Raw genomic sequence first — 22,054 nt, forward strand, 5'->3', positions numbered from 1 at the left:
AGCTGTCCGTAAGACAGCCAAGCTCGACTATTCGAAATATGTCACGATAGCAGGAAAATATTACCCAAAAAGGTTAAATATCAAGAGTTTTAAGTTCAAAGGGGATAATTTGACCAAAATGCTATCAGTTATGGGATTGCTGCTTCAACTTTTTATAACCCGAAGGACATGTGAAGTTTCAATTCAATATCTGCATTAGTTTTTGGAGATAGAAACTCGCATGTAAAACTTTAACCAGAATTTTCAAAGTCAAAAGGGGCATATTTTCCCAAAATACCATGCCAGAGTTATGGACTTGACCCAGGTGAGGTTGGTAATTGTCTAGAAAGAAAAATAGTTTAATGCTATATGCTTTTAGTAATTGCCGTATGTACTTGCACGCAAAACTTTAACAGTATTTTCTAGTCCAAACAAGGGAATTAATTTGCTCAAATACATGTCAGGTTAATGGGACTTGATCAGTGAGGATCAGTTTTTGATCTAGAAAAGAAAAGTAAGTTTCAAATCTATATGCCTTTAGTAATAGCTGTATGTACTTGACGCAAACTTTAACCAGAATTTGCTAAGTCCTAAGGGGGCATAATTTGGCACAAATGAGGTCAGAGTTATGGGATTGTGTATCAACTAGTTTTAACACCCGAGACTATGTGAGTTTCAAATCAATATTGATAGTTCTGGAGATATACTTGCATGTAAAACATTAACCAAAATTTTCTAAGTCTAAAAGGGGGCATTATTTGCTCAAAATACATGTCAGAGTTATGGGACTTGACCCAGTGAGGTTGGTAATTGATCTAGAAAAAAGAAAAATAAGTTTCAATCTATTGCTTTAGAATAGCTGTATGTACTTGCAGCAAAACTTTAACCGAATTTTCTAAGTCCAAAGGGGGCATATTTGACAAAATGAAAGTCAGAGTTGGGACTTGGTGCATATCAATAGTTTTATAACCCGAAGACACATTTGAAGTTTCAAATCAATATTGCATTAGTTTTGGAGATAGTAACTTGCATGTAAACTTTAACCAAAATTTCTAAGTCCAAAAGGGGCATAATTTGCTCAAAATACATGTCTGAGTTATGGGACTTGACAGAGAGGTTGGTAATTGACTTAGAAAAGAAAAAATAAGTTTCAAAGCTATATGACTTAAATGATGGCTGTATGTACTTGCATGCAAAACTTAACCAAGGTGTGACGCCGACGCCGCCGACGCCAGGGTGAGTAAAAATGGCTTGAAGGCTAAACTGGTCAAAAGTCGGAAAAATACATATATTGGTTGCACCTCCATTCAGCGGTCACCTTGCTTAAGCAGCCAAATTGTCTGCTTCCCCTGGCTGGCTGCTTAAGACTGGTTAGACTGTAGGTACTTATTATTATTACTCTATAGTATTCCCATCTCTCCAAGCCCTTTTTCAGTCTAACTGTAGACACAAGGATATTTAATTTTCAAATGAGAGAGAGTTTAGCATAATATTTCTGACTTGGGGATATGGTAAAAAAAAAAAAAAAAATATGACTGTTCTAGTTTTAGCTGGAGAATGATCCAAGGTTAACTTTTAGAGCACTATTTTAGCCAGAGAATGATCCTAGGTTAATTTTTAGAGCACTATTTTAGCTTGAGAATGATCCCAGGTTAAGTTTATAGCACTATTTTAGCCAGAGAATGATCCCAGGTTAACTTTTAGAGCACTATTTTAGCCAGAGAATGATCCCAGGTTAACTTTTAAAGCACTATTTTAGCCAGAGAATGATCTCAGGTTAAGTTTAGAGAATTATTTTAGCTAGAGTATGACTCAAAGCTAAGTTTTAGAAACCTATTTTAGCTAGAGAATGACCCCAGGTAAAGTAAAATAGAGCATTTTTTAACTAGAGAATGACCACAGGTTACATATTAGAACACTATTTAAGCTAGAGAATAACCCAAGGTTAAGTTTTAAAGTACTATTTCGGCTTGCGAATGACCCAAGGTAAAGGTTTAGAGCACTATTTTAGCAGGTCAAGTTCACTACTTAAGAGAATGACGCAAGGTTAAGTTTTAAAGTACTATTTCGGCTTGCGAATGACCCAAGGTTAAGGTTTAGAGCACTATTTTAGCAGGTAAAGTTCACTACTTAAGAGAATGATCCAGGTTATTCTAGCTAGAGAATGACGCAAGGTTAAGTTTTAAAGTACTATTTCGGCTTGCGAATGACGCAAGGTTAAGGTTTAGAGCACTATTTTAGCAGGTAAAGTTCCCTACTTAAGAGAATGATCCAAGTTATTCTAGCTAGAGAATGACGCAAGGTTAAGTTTTAGAGCACTTTTTCGGACACATGCCAAGTGTACTGTGTTGGGAGCTTTCTCGCAAACTGATGACACTGAAATGTTTTATACCCATCTACTAAAACAGTTATATAAAACAATACAGCTTTAAATTCCATTTTTATCAGCCAAATCAGAGTTCAGGTCAGTTAATGACTGGTTTGAAGAAAGCAGCGCAGTATACCTTACAAGAGTTCAAATTAAAAATGAAAAATCTTTACAGACTTACAGTTGCGTTTCGAATAGCAGTTAATATATCCATTGTACTAAGTCCTCCAAGGGAATCTATACTTTCTAATGTTCGTCCAAATGTCTCATGGAAAATATAACAGATCCTAGCTCCACCGCATCTATCAAAGTAACATATACACAAGTTGCATTAGTAAAACAAGCACACATTAAACAAAATCAATGTTAATTAGACATTAAACATATTTTTCCCCTGTGAAAACACAACATTATTTTCTTTTAATGCAAGCAAAAAAAACAAAACAGTTGCTGTTTTTCACTAAAATATATTTTTCACTGTGGTTATAACATACATTTCACTGACTTAATTCAACAGATATAATGTAATATAATTTCAAATAATCATTCAACTAAAATATAAACAAGAAACTTCTTTTGACACAAGAGGACCATGATGGTCCTGTATTGCTCACCTATCCCCACATGACCAAGTGTTGAACTGAGTATGACGTCGTTATTTCTATTATTTGACACAGTGACCTAGTTTTTGAGCACATGTGACCTAGATATCATCAAGATAAAAAATTATGACCAATTTTCATGAAGATCCATTGAAAAATATGACCTCTACAGAGGTCACAAGGTTTTTCTATTATCTGACCATAAAGTTTTAGAAGGCACGTGACCCACTTCTAAACTTGACCTAGATATCATCAAGGTGAACATTCTCACCAATTTTCATGAAGATCTCGTGAAAAATATGGCCTCTAGAGAGGTAACAAGGTTTTTCTATTTTTTGACCTACTGACCTAGTTTTTGACCGCACATGACCCAGTTATGAATCTGACCTAGATATCATCAAGCTGAACATTCTCACCAATTTTCATGAAGATCCGTTGAGAAATATGGCCTCTAGAGAGGTCACAAGGTTTTTCTATTTTTAGACCTACTGACCTAGTTTTTGACCCCACGTGACCCAGTTTCGAACTTGACCTAGATATCATCAAGTTGAACATTCTTACCAATATTCATGAAGATCTCATGAAAAATATGGCCTCTAGAGAGGTCACAAGGTTTTTCTATTTTTAGATCTACTGACCTAGTTTTTGACCCCACGTGACCCAGTTTCGAACTCGACCTAGATATCATCAAGGTGAACGTTCTGACCAACTTCGATGAAGATCCATTGAGAAATATGGCCTCTAGAGAGGTCACAAGGTTTTTCTATTTTTAGACCTACTGACCTAGTTTTTGACCCCACGTGACCCAGTTTCGAACTTGACCTAGATATCATCAAGGTGAACATTCTCACCAATTTTCATGAAGATCTCATGAAAAATATGGCCTCTAGAGAGGTCACAAGGTTTTTCTATTTTTAGATCTACTGACCTAGTTTTTAACCCCACGTGACCCAGTTTCAAACTTGACCTAGATATCATCAAGGTGAACATTCTGACCAATTTTCATGAAGATCCATTGAGAAATATGGCCTCTAGAGAGGTCACAAGGTTTTTCTATTTTTAGACCTACTGACCTAGTTTTTGACCCCACGTGACCCAGTTTCGAACTTGACCTAGATATCATCAAGTTGAATATTCTGACCAATATTCATGAAAATCTCATGAAAAATATGGCCTCTAGAGAGGTCACAAGGTTTTTCTATTTTTAGACCTACTGACCTAGTTTTTGACCCCACGTGACCCAGTTTCGAACTTGACCTAGATATCATCAAGGTGAACATTCTGACCAACTTTCATAAAGATCCTCTAGAGATGTCACAAGCAAAAGTTTACGCACGGACGCACGACGGACACCGCGCGATCACAAAAGCTCACCTTGTCACTTCATGACAGGTGAGCTAAAAAATACATGCCCCCCATATTGCTTCATTTGAATGATATGTAATACCTAGGTAAATGTTTGGTGAAATATTTTATAACCTATACGTTATGGACCGCACAGGGCAAAAACCCTACTGATCTTTGACCTCTGCATGTGACCTTGATCTCTGAATTAGAGGTCTAAGTGATGTGCATGACAAGTTGTCTCATTTTGGGAAACATTTGTTCCAAAAAATATTAAAATCCTTTATAGATGGCAGAGTTATGGACTGAACAGGAAAAAAAACCTATTGAACTTTGGCCTCAAAGTGTGACCTTGACCACTGAGTTAGGGATCTGGGTTTGTGCATCACACATCGTCCAATTATGGGAAACATTTTTGTCAAGTAATACTAAAATTCCTTGATGGTTAACAGAGTTATGGTCCAGACAGGGAAAAACAAACATACTGACCTTTGACCTCCGAGTGTGACCCTGATGTTTGGACTAGGGCTCTGGGTAGTGCGCATGACATGTCATCTCATTATGGGATACATTTGTGCCATGTAATATTAGAATCCCTTCAAGGATGACAAAGTTATGAACCGGACAGGAAAAAATCACTTCTGACCTCCAAATGTGACCTTGTCCTTTGAGCTAGGGTTCTGGGTCTTGCGAATGATAAAAAGAATAATCAAATTTCTTATTTCATAAACTTAACAATTAAACTTTATAATCTCAGCTACTGACTATGGCCATTGACTTGCTAACCACACGCAATCAAACTCTGAAATTAAATGGCTGTACACAAAAGCATGAAAAAACATGGACTGGCACTGTCTTCTATCTCTGTATGTAGCCTTGTACCTTAAGTACTTGACAACAGTGAATTCAGGTCACCTTCTGACCACTGACAACCACCCATTGTTGTCTGATTTCTATACCCCTAAGTAATTTTCATCCATTGATTAGAAAGACTTCAATCTCAAAGAAATTGTAACCTTGACCTTCAAGTTGATGATTTTATTAAACTGTCTACAGGAAATGCTACAAAAGCAGCTTAGAACTATTGATCAGAAAACATTCAAGACAGCTGCCAGACTATAGACATGTGCAAGCTGTATAAACCTACTTCATCAAGTGTTGGTAAGCTGCAAGCCTAAAGACAATTTGAAGAAATACTTACAATTCGGTGGTTTCAATGTTACGAGAAGTTCCCTCTATTGTACAACAATAAGCTGATGCAAATCTAGTTATAATCTGTAACAGTAACTGACTCTGAAATATAACATACACAAAATATTTTGTTATACCTAAACACATAACATAAAACAACTCAACTTTTCACCTTAAGAGTGGATTCCAAAATATTTAAGGTCAGACATATCCTCGAAAAAACACAATAATACCAGGTTTGTCTTGGCTGCAACTGGTACCATGTACATTTACAAATCTTTGGAATACTTGGAGCTATCAGAAAAGGAAACACACTTCTTGTGTCTTTCTCCCTTCACAGAACCCTGCCTATTTATCATGGACACACTACTTGGGTTCATGACACTAGTTATTATTCTTTGAGAGTGGTGGGGGGAGGTGCTAGCCACTCATTACCAGATAATATGTGTGCAAGCCTATCCATGATACAACCAGTCATAGGAAAACAACACTGGCCTTTCTACTTCATCAAACTCAGAGTAACTAAAATATTTGACAGATCTTTCAGACCTTTGACAGTTACCTTATCTTCAATAGGTTCTCCAAATGTGTTCAAAAGGGACTGGAACTGTGCTATAAGAACATTAACTCTTGTCTTTAATTCTGGTAGACAATCTCGAATATGATGCATCAACAACTGAAATATAAAGTTTACACTGTAAACAATACCAAATATTTATAAATGTAAAAGGGCAGCTTATTAGAACAAATTTTGTTTGTTTGTTTTGGGTTTAACACCTTTTTCAACAGCATTTCAGTTATGTAGTTGCGGGCAGTTAACCTATCAGTGTTCCTGGATTCTGTACCAGTACAAACCTGTTCTCCGCAATTAGCTGCTAACTTCCCCACATAAATCAATGGTAGAGGACGAATGATTTTAGACACAATGTCTTATTAAACATCATGGAGAACATACACCCCGCCCAAGGCTCGAACTCACAACCCTACGATCTGTAGATCTGTGCTGACCCTATTGAGCTTAGCGGGTGGGCTATATTAGAACAAATGGCAATAAAACTATTACTCAACAAGAGCTGTCAGCGGACAGTGCGCTCGACTATTCTCAGTGCTTGATAGTATAATATAAGCAATGAGTAAAACTTTAACATTACAATAAGCATATTCTAAGTCGAAAAGGGGCCATAATTCAGTCAAAATGCTTGATAGAGTTGCCTCCTCCTTTTAACAGACTGGGGTCATGATGGTAAACAAGTATGCAAAATATGAAAGCAATATCTCAATGGACTTTGCAAATATTTGGGGTGGTAAGCAAACTTTAACATTTATTCTGAGTTGAAAAGGGGCCATAATTCGGTCAAAATGCTTGATAGAGTTGCCTCCTCCTTTTTACAGACTGGGGTCATGATGGTAAACAAGTATGCAAAATATGAAAGCAATATCTCAATTGACTTTGAAAACATTTGGGGTGGTACGCAAACTTTAATATTTATTCTTAGTCGAAAAGGGGCCATAATTCAGTCAAAATGCTTGACAGAGTTGCCTCCTCCTTTTTACAGACTGGGGTCATGATGGTTAACAAGTATGCAAAATATGAAAGCAATATCTCAATTGACTTTGAAAACATTTGGGGTGGTACGCAAACTTTAATATTTATTCTAAGTCGAAAAGGAGCCATAATTCAGTCAAAATGCTTGACAGAGTTGCCTCCTCCTTTTTACAGACTGGGGTATTGATGGTAAACAAGTATGCAAAATATGAAAGCAATATCTCAATTGACTTTGAAAATATTTGGGGTGGTACGCAAACTTTAACATTTATTCTAAGTCGAAAAGAGGCCATAATTCAGTAAAAATGCTTGATAGAGTTGCCTCCTCCTTTTTACAGACTGAGGTCATGATGGTAAAGAAGTATGCAAAATATGAAAGCAATATCTCAATTGACTTTGAAAATATTTGGGGTGGTACGCAAACTTTAACATTTATTCTAAGTCGAAAAGGGGCCATAATTCGGTCAAAATGCTTGATAGAGTTGCCTCCTCCTCATTACAGACTGGGGTCATGATGGTAAACAAGTATGCAAAATATGAAAGCAATATCTCAATTGACTTTGAAAACATTTGGGGTGGTACGCAAACTTTAATATTTATTCTAAGTCGAAAAGGGGCCATAATTCAGTCAAAATGCTTGACAGAGTTGCCTCTGCCTTTTTACAGACTGGGGTCATGATGGTAAACAAGTATGCAAAATATGAAAGCAATATCTCAATCGACTTTGAAAATATTTGGGGTGGTACGCAAACTTTAACATTTATTCTAAGTCGAAAAGGGGCCATAAATCAGTCAAAATGCTTAATAGAGTTGCCTCCTCCTTTTTACAGACTGGGGTCATGATGGTAAACAAGTATGCAAAATATGAAAGCAATATCTCAATTGACTTTGAAAATATTTGGGGTGGTACGCAAACTTTAACATTTATTCTAAGTCGAAAAGGGGCCATAATTCGGTCAAAATGCTTGATAGAGTTGCCTCTTCCTTTTTACAGACTGTGGTTATGATGGTAAACAAGTATGCAAAATATGAAAGCAATATCTCAATGGACTTTGAAAATATTTGGGATGGTACGCAAACTTTAACATTTGTGTGACGCTCACGCTCACCGACGCCGGGGCGAGAAGGATAGCTCCCCTATTCTTTGAATAGTCGAGCTAATAAAAAAAGAAAGATTTGGTACAGCTTAACACTGAGTAAAACTGCCTGTAAGTAAAAAATCTATTGTCTGCTTCAAATATAACCAAAAGGAAACTCATAACATCATAAAGAGTATGTTTCCTAGCCTCTAAGGTCTTTATTCCCAGGTTCTTATACAGCAGCTGAGAGTGGACCTTGACCATAGTTTCCTCAGTCCATGATTTAGGTGCAAGTATTGGTCAGAATCCAGAGAACAGTCATCAACTGTTTAAACAAGAACATGGCTGACATACACAGCAATCTTATAAAATAGTGGTAGTAGCATCTTATAAAATAGTGGTACATGTAGTAGCATATTGTTCCTTGTGTGTCTTGGAAATGGAATAACAGAGTAGCAAATTATACAATTACAATTATGTTTAACAAATTTGCAAAACTTTGACTGTTAGCTGGCTGTAAAGAAGCTATCCCTCTGAAGGCAAACCTACCCTATTAAGAGTTTTTGCAAGATGTGCTGTCCCATTTCTGCTGGCTATACTCGGATATTTTTTCTGTAGAAATGAAGCTTCATCTTTCAATGCCTCTCGCATATCCTGGTAAAATATACAATAGATGATTCTATGTATCTAGTAACTGCTATTAATTACATCAAAACTGTTAACATCATGTAAAAGTTACCTGTTATATACAAGTGTTAGAAAAAGAATATATCTGAGAAGTTCTTTGAGACTTGTTCCTTGCTCTTCCAGATTCTCATCTTACCCTCTCATCCTTAAACTTCTACCTAAATAACTTGCATGGAAAGGTTACACAAGGAACTTTAAATCTAGGCTTATCCCAGATGTGTGTGGCAATATTCAATACCTGTATTTAACTAGAAATTGCTTTTACTATATTACATATCATTTACATTTTAGCAGATTTCTATAGTACCATTTTCATCTCAAACACGTTCAAAGGTGCTTTACATACAAGGGCAGCCAAACAGGGTGCAATTCATCCTTTACTAGTACAGATACAGAGCCACCTCACCAGAGGGACAGAGTAAGAGATAGCCCCAGGAACAAAGAGAGATATCCATTAGATACACGCTTATCCAGTTAACTTAGCATAGCTCCTTGCAAGCAGAATATCTGGTTTGTAACATGCTTGGTGGGTAGCACCAATACACACAAAGCTATCTTTCCTGGGAAGAACAAGTACTGACCTCTTAGTTAATGGGAACCACTCAAAAGCATCTTGGTAATTTCCAGTGCTTGGACTGGAATAGGAACCCCCAACCTCTGGATTGACAGTCAAGCGTGTCTCCATTAAACCACTTGGTTACCATAAAAGCACATGTCTCCCTATACAGCCAAGTTGACTTGACATGCAGTATCGGGCCAAAGAAAGTAAACCATATTATATTTGTGATACAAGTTTATGCCTTTGAAAAATAGAAAGGGAAATGACCAATCAAAGGCCTGAATGGCCTGAGTCGGCTAATGATTGATGCACTGACAGTATAGTCTACCAGTTTCAGTTTGTTTTTAGTTCTTTTCTTAAAATTTCATAACACAGCTCGATATTTACCCAAAATATTATATCCGGATACGATTACACTTTTCTCCAGTTTGAACAATATATTTTACAAATTGTGATGATACGAAGACATTTAGCAGCAATTGGCAGTATCTGACATTGAAGTTTACGGTTAAATTACCTCTTATTTAAATCTTTTCATAAAAAAGTTGTTTCGTTTCGTGAAAGCAGCCAAACATAGACAATCTACTTTCGATTTCAAAAACTACAAGAAAATACAATTTAATGTTTCGCCGATTTGTTTATTTCTCGAAAAATAAGAATTAAAATCATTTTTAATATCAGTAGTAACTAAACAAACCAGTAAGAGCTTCTTCTTCCAATAATTTATCCATTTACTGACTGCAAAATTCAACCCACGCAAAGTTTATAGAAATCATACGATGCGTGTTTACGTTCAATGTGGGAGAATTAAGGCTGATCGGCTATGTTACCTAACGTATCCAGACAATTCAGATTTTGTTTTTAAAAAAGCATTGTGTGCGTTTCTGTAATTTTATATACATTTTTATACGCTTAGAAATTATTAGACATGCGTATTTGCATTATTTCTATACGGCTGAAACACGGTATTGGTGCTGAAAGTAGTCCCACTTTCTCGAAAAATTAAATTTTTACATACAATATTTCTTTTGTGTAAATTTTAAAGTTTAGACTATCTCCTACCTAAATCAATTTTAGTTTTTAGTAAACATGCATGCATCACTGTTTTATCGATGTTTTCCATCATATGGTATAACAAAAGTTACAGACACTACACTAGGTGTATAACATACAAGAAAAACAAACAAATACTTCAAAACTTTGATTATTTTCACTGTAACATCAATAACAGATTATAAACATTGAAAGTAAAAAACTTAACTGGAAGTGATAAACATCTTGACCAAAAATTTCAGAACATTAATGAAGCTGGTATCAGACAAAAGAAATATAAGCCAAGAAACTTTTCTTTAACTTTCACAAAAAACCCACCAGAAGGTTAGTTAGGCATTTATCTAACACCAAGAACAATATGAACACAAACAAAATCATCAATTCTGTCCTAAAGAATCATAAATTTTGGTAACAGGTAATATTACAGTATACATAGATTTGGTTACAGACACTACTGAAATCTAACATTTCAATGCAGTGGCAGAATCATTTAAAATAATGGCAAATTTCAACACAAAACACTCAACATTAACACATAAACTAGAATATATGTTCAAATGAATGTTGACTAGATAGAATTAAAGCGCGAACTTATTTTAACATGAATATGTGGGAACTTCACATTAAAATTATGAAAATGAGAACAGTGTAGCCAAGTTTAAAATAGAACAACGTTGAAAACAGTAAAATACTAAATGTAGGTGATTGTTTATTAAATCATTGTCATTGAAATAAACTCTGACTCAAACTGCCTACTGAAATAGAGGCATATTAGTGATCCCGCATTTGGTTACAGACACTACATGGATGTCATGTTTGGTAATGATACTTGTGCTTTTGTCACATGACCATACTTCTTGTACTATCTAGTATAGTCACTTAAAGTAGAATGTCTATGTGTTATTTCAAGATCAACTTTAAGCTTTAACATATCATTTGACCTGAATCTGAAATGACCCCTTTCATTGACTACTTCCGGAGCTTAAACACAATGCATAATTACATCAATTGGTTCCTGTGAACAATCTTCTTTATCAGGCCAGATGTACACTTTGCCTGACTTCTTCATGTATTTCAGTCGGACATCTGTATCAAATACACCCATTATTTCTGCTATACACACACAGAGAGGTCCCTTCTTTGGCTTAATCCCAACAGCTACAAAGTCACCAGGGTTGCATTTTTGGGATCCTGTTGGTTTTACCATCTCAGCTGGTTCTTCATGAACTTTACTCTTCTGGGGTTCTATTGCTTTCTCTCTCTCAGTTGGTACTTCCTGAACTTTACTCTTCTTTTCTGCAGTGTTTTGCTTTCCTGTTGACTTTCTCTTCTTTGGAAGCTTTTCTGATGATTCTTTGTTCTGTTCATTTTGCTTGCTCGTCTGTTTTCTTTCCTGGCTTGAATTGTCTTTGATAATTACTAACTTCCGTGCCTCCCAGGCATTAATACGTTCGCAGAAGTACTTTTTCATTTCCTCACACTTTTTCTTTCTAAGTTCTTGTTGAATGATTGGATCAGAGAGAGCTTGCTGCCTTTTTCGTAGTCTTGCCTCCTGTCTCCTTTCCCTATCGACTTTTTTCAGCTCATCATATTTTGCTTTGTTTTCTCTCTGCTTTTTCCTCCATGCTTGTACTTTGAGCCTAGTCTTCTCCCTTCTATCTTTCACTTTCTGCTCATCTTTGCTTGGTTGAACTGTACTTCCTGAAAAAAGAAACAACTGTGTTTTGATTTCCGCAAGCTTATGTGTTTATGTATGAAAATGCAAATTTAGATATTTTAAAGCATATTGCTCATGTGTCCTCTTCAATGTATTTATAAGCAAAGAAACTGAAAATCAGCTGTTTCTTTAAGTTAGGTGTCTGATAAAGAAACATGTAGCTTCAGGCTGTGTATTTGGTCAATATTTAAGCTTTTAAAACTGATTTCACAAACTCTTCAATGTCATATAGAATAGTCTGTTTAATGCATAGGCTGTGTAGTGTCTGTAACCACTTGAACATAAGAACTAGAAATCCTATATTTTGTCAGACCTCATGAAATTGTCATAATTTTGTTGCCTGAATTTACTGATCTCATAATAGTTATTGCAAAAACACTCTATTTACAGTGTGTATTTAAAGAGATTATTGGAAATTGTGCCAGTTGTAAGAAATCTTGGAAATATAACACTTTTATCTACATTATTTATTTTAAAATTTAGCCTGGAATGTCCCAGTATTGTGCCTTATACAACAATATTGTAAAAGGAAAACACATTAACTTTTCATTTCATACTCATATGAGGGAAATGGTCATTCACTAAAATAAGGGGATATTGGTTACAGACACTACAGATTATAGTGTAGCATTGTCAGAACAATAGGAACATACCTGAGTCATCACCAGGGCTTTTTTCATGTTTTCTCCCCATTTCCTAGGGTCGTACCATGGTAAGGAACACAAAAAGCAAATGGTAAACTTTTCTGGATAAATATACAGGTTACATTGTGCTTCAGTGAATAATTCTGAAAAACAATGCCACAAAGGTGGTGCATTGTTTCATTAAACAAGAGTCATTGCATCATATTTTTGCACTTAACTCAGTAGTTCTATGTATGATGCAACATTGCACCATAAAAGAAGGAACTTTCTATACTGAAAAACAAAATAATAGTGACAAAAAGAACAATGATTTTTTTCTTTCATTTCTATACCTCTTTGTGTAGTGTCTGTAACTTTTTCAAAGTAGTAATTTTCAATGATGTTAATTGATAGAACTATGATTTTTGGCAAACCTGGACATTACATGACTACACATTAGCCAATGTAGGATTTATACTTTTGTATTGAGAAACAATGAAAATATTACAACATAAACTTTTAATGGTTACAGACACTACAGAATTTTAAATTTAAGTATTTTGCAAAGAACTGTTGTTCATGCCTAAACCTGTACTAGCCCAGAATTATTAATGTTTTTTATACTTACCATAACAAATAACTGTTAGGTTAATGTCAATGAAAGTTCAATTTACTTTTATTTTCTACCAATTATTGGGTTATAACAATGAGCATATGTTTGATTTTTAACTGTTTAAACAAACCATTGCTGATTGTATTTTACTCATAAAATCCATAATTTATGACCGATTTCAAAAATTAAATCAGCAAAACGTGCGGGACAGATGTCTGTATAAATCCATATCAATTGATGTACCATTACTTATTGAAATTTAGGGTATTCTTCATTCTCTTGATAATTTTTTTTCAAGTGGGACTGCATAACGCTAAAAAATAGCCAATTTTGGAGCATATTTCCAAACATATCTCAAGAACGGGTAATACTAGCCTCTTGAAATTTTCAGAAAAGTGAGATAGGCAACTTCTAGTCTGGTCAGTCTTTAAAATCTGTCCCTATCTTATATTTTTTTCTGTGCCATTGATATAACATAAAAAAAAACTAATCAGCACCAATACCGTGTTTCAGCCGATACGTAATTTACGCTAATACGCATCTTATCTGGAGCCCTGTGGAACTATTTTTTGTCTTTTGCTGGATGTTACCCAAGCTTTGTAAGCCTGCGCAATTCTTAAAATGCACATTTATGCTTAATGCGTTACATTCGAGTATTGCACAATTATAAGTCATAAATATGACAGATTACATCGTATATTGGTCATAGCAAAAGGAATTGATACAATTTAACTTCATTCATGCAGTGAACTGTTTGAAGTTTGAGAAATGTAATGGAACTACATCCCTTCACTGTGTTATTTGGTCCATTTAGAGAATCGTTGGATAGCAAGGACTCGTCAAAAGGCTTTCATCATTTAGCCGACTCAAAAATGATGTAAGAAATTGTATGCATCCATAACTAATCAAGGAAAATGAAACAAGATACGCGGCAATGCCACGAAACCAGGTTTTCAACACTTTTCATAAGAATAAACAAGAGTGCCAGAATGTCACAATATATGCCCGTCAAAGCAAATTTCTTTACTCTAGCACCTGTATTTGCAGATGTAATTTTAATTTTGTGGTTGTTTAGTAATCATTGTAATTCTTTTGTTTTTCTAAGTCCACAAAAAAAACTCCTTACCAGGTAGAGATACCTTAAAATACACCTAAGATTAGAAAGTAACAACTATGTTGTACCACAGAAAAGTGGTCTTGGTTTTTCCCTATGGTCAATTATAAAAAAGTTACAATATAAGTTATTTATAGTAACAACTAAGGGAAGTTAATCTTAAAAAAAAAAAAAAAAAAAAAAAAAAAAAAAAAAAAAATACAAAAAAGAAAAATTGTGAGTCCACACAGAAATCCTTACCAGGTAGAGATTGGTCAAAATACACCTCAAAATTGGATGTAACATGCGTGTTGTACTACAGAAAAGTGGTCTCCATTTTTCCCTACGTCTAGTAATGAAAAAGTTACAATATAAGCTATTTATAGTAACAACAAAGGGAAGTAATTCTAAAGAAGGGAACTGCGCAAGACACTTCGTCTCATGATGGTGTATAATTGTGCCAAGTTACATCAAAATCCCTCTATGCATGAAGAAGATATGCTCCGGACAAAGTTTTCATTCTTGTATCCTTTGACCTCTAAGTGTGACCTTGACCTTAGACCTAGGGACCTGGTTCTTGCGCATGACACTCCGTCTCATGATGGTGAACAATTGTGCCAACATTCATCAAAATCCCTTCATGCATGTAGAAGATATGCTAACCCTAACCCTAACCTAACCCTATTTTTAGTAACAATGACCTTGACCTTGATCCCAGAAACCCCAAAATCAATCCCAAGCTAAAACTTTATATAAGTTTTCTATACACCAAGTTTCATCAAGATAGCTCATTCTTAAGTTATTGACCGGAAACCCTTTTTCTATTTTAAGTAACAGTGACCTTGACTTTGACCCCAGAAACCCCAAAATCAAGCCCAGCCTTTGTCTTGATATAAGCTACATACATACCAAGTTTTATTCAAATATCTTTACCGAAACAAAAGTTATTGACCGGAAACCCTTTTTCTATTTTAAGTAACAGTGACCTTGACCCCAGAAACCCTAAAATCAATCCCAGCCTTTGTCTTGATATAAGCTACATACATACCAAGTTTTATTCAAATATCTTTACCGAAACAAAAGTTACTGACCGGTAACACCAGTTTGACGCCGCCGCCCGCCCGCCCGCCCGACCGACATCTACCCCAATCTTATAACTCAGGTTTTAACAAGAGCGCTTTGTAAAACACATGCCAAACACAATTTGTTACCAGGTATGAAAGTTTCAAGATCAAGAATGATGTCGCCTCGACCTTGACCTAATGACCACAACTTCTGAACACAGGCAATTACAGCATGCAGTTTGAGGACAGAAGGTCCTAGTGTATTCCATTTGTTGACAGGAACAAATATTCTGCCTCAAGGTCACTATGACTTTCATCTTGACCTAGACCTTATCAACATAAAATTTAATGGATGATCTATTGACAACAGTCAATCATTCTATCAAATTTGAAGGCTGTGAGTCTAAACCTACTCCATAAAACTTTAATCAGCACTAAAACAACAGCTGACACAACAGACCTTGACCTTCAGAATACCTGATTAAACATCAGATGTCTGGCCCTTACCAAGACTGCCCCTTTTGTGAAGTTCGATGATAAAAGGGGCAGTAGTTAAAAAGATATTGTGAAAATGAGAAGCTTCTCATAAAACTGAATGCAACACTGACACCAATGCCAAGGCAAGTTGAACAAGCAAATTCGATGAATTGGAATCCCCCGCCGAAAGGGTCAGAGTTGAGGAACGGCAAAAAAATATATCCAGCAAAAAGTTAAGAATGTTACCAAGAAGCAAATAATTTCATTAGTCAAAATCAAATTAAAAGAAAATGAATATTGATAGAAAACGAAAAATGACCAAGGTAAGGTGGTGACCAGGTGTAGGTACACAACATCACATGTTTATAATAAATGTTCATGGAAAAGAATGAAAGAAGTTTAATGAAATTCTTCCAATTGGTTGGTTTGTTATGTACAGATCTGTGGATTTTTAAACAATTAAAGGGCAATAACTATATGGAAAATTGACCAATCGAAAAAAAACTTGAAGGGCATCATCGCAGTATCTTGGTTCATGTCTATTTCAAGTTTGATGAAATTCTACCTGCTAGTTACTGAGAAATGGCTGCAGACAGACATTTTTCATTAAATCAAGGGCAATAACTCTGAGGGAAATTGACCAATCAAAAAAAAAACTTGACGGGCATCATCGCAGTATGTTGATTCATGTTTATTACAAGTTTCATGAAATTCTACCAAGTAGTTACTGAGAAATGGCTGCGGACGGACAACGCCATTTCAATACCCCCCTCCCGATTTCATCGGCGGGGGATAACAACATATCTCAGTCAGCTAAAAAATGAGGTTTCTTAAATGTCCCTTAATTATTAAATGATATTAAATTAACATGGTTTAAATGATCTTTAATTCATTTTGCGAATTTCTAATTATGTTGACCCTTTTTTCTGACTTTTCCATATACTGATAATCATTTTATTAGCTTGCTATATCTACAGCAATCTTACTATGGTATTATTCCCCACTGAATGTGCGAATACACATGTTATCAGAAATAAAATCTAAATATTACATTCACTAAGTCAAAAATATTTGGTATGGAAATAAGGGTTAAAAGAGGGTCATGATGACCCTGGATCGCTCACCTGGGTAATATGAGCTACATGTCTCAAATGTCAAACTGATGATTTTTAGAAATTTTAGAGATTTTCCAATGTACAATCAAGTAACCCCTGGGGCGGGGCCAATTTTACCCCGGGGGTCATGATTTGAACAAAGTTTGTAGAAGTCTACTAGGCAATGTTACATGTCAAGATTTGAACAAATTTTGTAGAGGTCCACTAGGCAAATATCTAAGATCTCAATGTCTAAGATCTAGGCCTTCTGGTTTATTTTTAGAAAATTTTGAAGATTTTCTATCTACAATCAAGTAACCCCATGGGGTGGGGCCAATTTGACCCTGGGGGTCATGTTTGAGTAAATTTTGTAGAAGTCTACTAGGCAATGCTACAGGTCAAATATCTAAGATCTGGTTTATTTTTAGCAAATTTATGAAGATTTCCCTATGTACAATTAAGTAACCCCTGGGGCTGGGTCAATTTGACCCTGGCGGGGTCAAGATTTTAACAAATTTTGTAGCGGTCCACTAGACAATGCTACATGTGAAATATCAAAGCTCTAGGCCTTCTGGTTTATTTTTAGAAATTTTTTGAAGATTTTGCTATGTAAAATTAAGTGATCCCTGGGGCGGGGTCAATTATGACCCCGGGGGGTCATGATTTGAACAAATTTTGTAGAGGTCCACTAGGCAATGCTACATGTGAAATATCTAAGCTCTAGGCCTTCTGGTTTATTTTAAGAAATTTTTTTGAACAACTTTAGTAGAGGTCCATTATGCAATGCTACATCATGTCAAATATCTAAGCTCTAGGGCTTCTGGTTTTTGAGAAGAAGATTTTTTAAGATTTTCCTATGTAAAATTAAGTGACCCCTGGGGCGGGGTCAATTTTGACCCCCGGGGGTCATGATCTGAACAAATTTTGTAGAGGTCCACTAGGCAATGCTACATGTGAAATATCTAAGCTCTAGGCCTTCTGGTTTATTTTAAGAATTTTTTTTGAACAACTTTAGTAGAGGTCCACTAGGCAATGCTACATCATGTCAAATATCTAAGCTCTAGGGCTTCTGGTTTTTGAGAAGAAGATTTTTTAAGATTTTCCTATGTAAAATCAAGTGACCCCTGGGGCAGGGTCAATTTTAATTTTGACCCTGGGGTCATGATTTGAACAAACTTGGTAGAGGTCCACTAGGCAATGCTTCATTCAATTTTGAAAGGGGGCCATCCAAGGATCATTCCTGCTAAGTTAGGTGTAATTCTGCCCAGTGGTTTTCAAGAAGAAGATTTTTTTAGAAATTGTTGACGGACATCGGATGACGGACTACGCACGACGGACATCAAGCGGTCACAACAGCTCACCTTGTCACTTTGTGACAGGTGAGCTAAAAATAAGTACAGACAGGTGCAATAACATTTATGAAATAGGTAAAACTAGAAAATGCTTTTGTAAAAAAGCGCATGTCTCCCCCAATGCAAAGTCCTATAGGCAAGAAGTCAATAGGGTCAGGAGCGAAAGTCAAAGAGAAACTGATGGCTGGCTGCAATAGGGATCATCTAATTGGCATGTCCAGTCATCCCACTAAATTTCAACACTCTTGGCCTAGTGGTTCTCAAGTCACTGTTCAGGCTCCTGTGACCTTGACCTTTGATCACGTGACCTCAAAATAAATAGGGGTCATCTACTCTGCATGTCCAATCATCCTATTAAGTTTCAACATTGTAGGTAAAGTGGTTCTCAAGTTAATTCCAAAAAATGATTTTACATGAACAGGCCACTGTGACCTTGACCTTTAATAGACTGAACCCAAAATCAATAGGGGTCATCTACTCTGCATGTTCAATCATCCTATGAAGTTTCAACATTCTGGGTCAAGTGGTTCTCAAGTTATTGATCGGAACTGGTTATCAATGTTCAGGCCTCTGTGACCTTGACCTTTAACGGAGTGACCCCAAAAACAATAGGGGTCATTTACTCTGCATGAACAATCATCCTATGAAGTTTCAACATTCTGGGTCGAGAGGTTCTCAAGTTATTGATTGGAAATGGTTTTCCATGTTCAGGCCCCTGTGGCCTTGACCTTAAACAGAGTGACCCTAAAATCGTTAGGGGTCATCAAATGTGCATGACTAATCATCCTATGAAGTTTCATCATTCTGGGTCAAGTGGTTCTCAGGTTACTTACCGGAAATGGTTTTCAATGTTCAGGCCCCTGTGACCTTGACCTTTCACAGAGTGACCCCAAAATCGTTAGGGGTCATCTGCTCTGCATGACCAATCATCCTATGAAGTTTCAACATTCTGGGTCAAGTGGTTCTCCAGTTATTGATCGGAAATTGTTTTTCATGTTCAGGTCCCTGTGACCTTGACCTTTGACAGAGTGACCCCAAAATCAATAGGGGTCATCTACTCTTCATGATCAATCATCCTATGAAGTTTCAACATTCTGGGTCAAGTGGTTCTCTAGTTATAGATCGGAAATGGTTTTCAATGTTCAGGCCCCTGTGACCTTGACCTTTGACGGAGTGACCCCAAAATCAATAGGGGTCATCTACTCTTCATGGCCAATCATCCTATGAAGTTTCAACATTCTGGGTCAAGTGGTTCTCTAGTTATTGATCGGAAATGGTTTTCAATGTTCAGGCCCCTGTGTCCTTGACCTTTGACAGAGTGACCCCAAAAACAATAGGGATCGTCTACTCCAGCAGCCCTACAACCCTATGAAGTTTGAAGGTTCTAGGTCAAATGATGCTCCAGTTATTGCTCGGAAATGAAGTGTGACGTACGGACGGACGGACAGGGCAAAAACAATATGTCTCCTGGGGGAGACATAATAAACCTGAGATACTATGTCATGTAACCTGAAAATCATGTCCAGCACATGTTGTATGAAAATGGTAAACAATAGTAATAGGGCAAAGTTCTTTTAGGTATAAACTAGAGCTGCTTTGAGAAAAGCGCATGTCTCCCACAACTGCCTAATCATCTGAATAGTAAGTCTGTCTTTATATACACTGTTTACTCACAGAAAATATACCTTTGACAGTTTTGGAGTAAGTTTAGGAAAAAGCGGCCTATCGGTAAGTTTTGGAGTAAGCGGTAATTCAAGGGCCATAATTCCAAAGTGCACAAACCGATTTGGCTAATTATCAAACTTGGCTTAGGACTTATTGTCAAACACATTTTGTTCAAGTTTGGTGAAGATCAGATGAGAACTGTTCGACTTACAGCACAGACAAGATTTGTGACAGACTGATGCACCAAGACCTGTATCACTGGCATCAGTATTTTCGGTAATTCAAGGGCCATAATGCCGAAGTGCCTGGGCTGATTTGGCTAGTTATCGAACCTGGCCGAGGACTTATTGGCAAACACATTTTGTTCAAATCTGGTGAAGATCGAATGAGAAATGTTCGACATAGTGTGCGGACAGACTGACTGACTGACACACACACAGACAGGAGTAAATCAATATGTCTCCCACCACAGTGGTGTGAGAGACATAATGAGCAGTCAGCATAGAAAAGAATGGTGTACCTTTCTTTTGTTTATATCAGCCTGACTTCTGTTAACAACTCCTATAATTCCAAGTTTGACAGGAATCACATGTCCACACAGTATTTCCATTGCATCTGTTCCAGCATCCATCAAGTCGAGTTTTGTCACAACTGCCAATGTTCTACGACCTACATACATACAGCTATCAAATCAAATAACATCACAACAAGTTAGTTTAGTCTGTACTATTTTGTTTCAGCAAGAATGTGCAGAAAGCTTGAAAAATATTTGATTGAATCAAAATGTCCTTTTCTCAGAAAAAAACAGTGACCATTCTATTTATTGCCCAGTCAACATATATATATAAATAGTGTTCACACACTATAAATGCAAAATTGCAACAGAACTACCATCTGAAAAAATTTAAGCCATTTTTTATCATATTGTGTTTGTCTGATCCTTACAAACTTTTCTGAAAATCATAGCAAGTTAGCAACTACCAGTATGTAAACAAATTCTAAAAAAATTAATGTTTTCAAAATTTTCATAGGTAAAAACAACAAACAACATGCCAAATGCACCTTAACTTAGAGGTATTGAATCAGCTCTAAAGTGATTCTTCGTCCACATCCTGCAACCTGCTTGTCTGAGAAGACACTTGCATAAAACAACAAATTTAGCTAATTACCTCACCGTTTTTTTTGTTGCTTCTTTTGACAAATCAGAGTAATTATATCTATAGGTTGCACACAGGACTTTCAATCCAGCAAACTAAAAAAAAATTACTCAATAGTGTAGCATACCATCAGGATCTACTTCTTTAGACAGTTTGATAGCATCTGAAGTTGCCATGTCAGTATTTGCTGCAGAGACGGCTAGAATAATCGAGTTGGGATTTCCTATATAATGCAGACACATTTCACGTATCTGTATCTCTATATCAGATGGCTGATCCCCTACAGGTACCTTTGTCATACCAGGTAGATCCACTAACGTCAGACTGATCACATGTGGTGAGAAAATCTTCAAGTTTATTGCCTCTTGACAAATACCCTAAAAAGATTTTAAAACTAGGTTTTTTTTGTCAAAAGAACAAAAACAGATGTCTTTAAAATTTGGCATTAATTTTTTGAATATGTGAATATTTAATCTGTGATTGTCTGTTCATTACTATAACATATATACCTTAAACTTATAAATGTCCTTGTTTCTTTAGTTTACATACTATGACTCTGCTTAATATGTATTAATCATACATAACTGAGATAAGGTAAGTTTTTGTATATTCAATGTGAATGAATATTTTTTTCAGTATTACATCTTTGTTTTAACATTTCAAAATTCACTTTAATATCTTGAACAAATAGCCGATATGCACCAGAATAAAATTTAAGAATTTCAGTCTGATAAAATCTAAACAAAAGGGTCATGATGACCATATATCATGATGATGATTGAGCAATTATT

The 22,054-nt window shown here is 36.0% G+C and overlaps 2 protein-coding genes across 5 annotated transcripts in view; both read right to left on the reverse strand.

The window, feature by feature from the left end:
• The window catches only part of LOC123530464 (dynamin-1-like protein), an 83,935-nt gene that overhangs the window by 41,071 nt on the left and 20,810 nt on the right, over window positions 1-22,054 (reverse strand). For all 4 annotated transcript variants that reach the window (XM_053521383.1, XM_053521384.1, XM_053521382.1 and 1 more), the window contains exons 4-9: window positions 21,391-21,640; window positions 20,627-20,775; window positions 8,659-8,763; window positions 6,047-6,160; window positions 5,495-5,586; window positions 2,529-2,649 (exon numbers count right to left, since the gene is read on the reverse strand). In XM_053521383.1, coding sequence (XP_053377358.1) covers window positions 2,529-2,649; window positions 5,495-5,586; window positions 6,047-6,160; window positions 8,659-8,763; window positions 20,627-20,775; window positions 21,391-21,640 — 831 coding nt within the window. The remainder of the gene's footprint in view (window positions 1-2,528; window positions 2,650-5,494; window positions 5,587-6,046; window positions 6,161-8,658; window positions 8,764-20,626; window positions 20,776-21,390; window positions 21,641-22,054) is intronic.
• On the reverse strand, window positions 11,308-13,321 carry LOC123529165 (A-kinase anchor protein 17A-like). Its single transcript, XM_045309384.2, has 2 exons — window positions 12,779-13,321; window positions 11,308-12,109 (listed from the first exon to the last, which is right to left on the reverse strand). Exons 1-2 carry the CDS (start codon window positions 12,816-12,818, stop codon window positions 11,391-11,393), a joined length of 759 nt encoding a protein of 252 aa, XP_045165319.1. The 5' UTR covers window positions 12,819-13,321; the 3' UTR covers window positions 11,308-11,390.

Source organism: Mercenaria mercenaria, chromosome 13, assembly GCF_021730395.1.
Source record: "Mercenaria mercenaria strain notata chromosome 13, MADL_Memer_1, whole genome shotgun sequence".
Taxonomy (NCBI): domain Eukaryota; kingdom Metazoa; phylum Mollusca; class Bivalvia; order Venerida; family Veneridae; genus Mercenaria; species Mercenaria mercenaria.

What these genes read in the sequence shown, in the direction of transcription:
- LOC123529165 (XM_045309384.2), bottom strand. Translation starts at nt 12,818, where the DNA reads ATGGGGAGAAAACATGAAAAAAGCCCTGGTGATGACTCAG. An exon ending in AAGCCCTGGTGATGACTCAG is followed by an intron (nt 12,110 to 12,778) that starts GTATGTTCCTAT and finishes TTCTTTTTTCAG; the next exon opens with GAAGTACAGTTCAACCAAGC.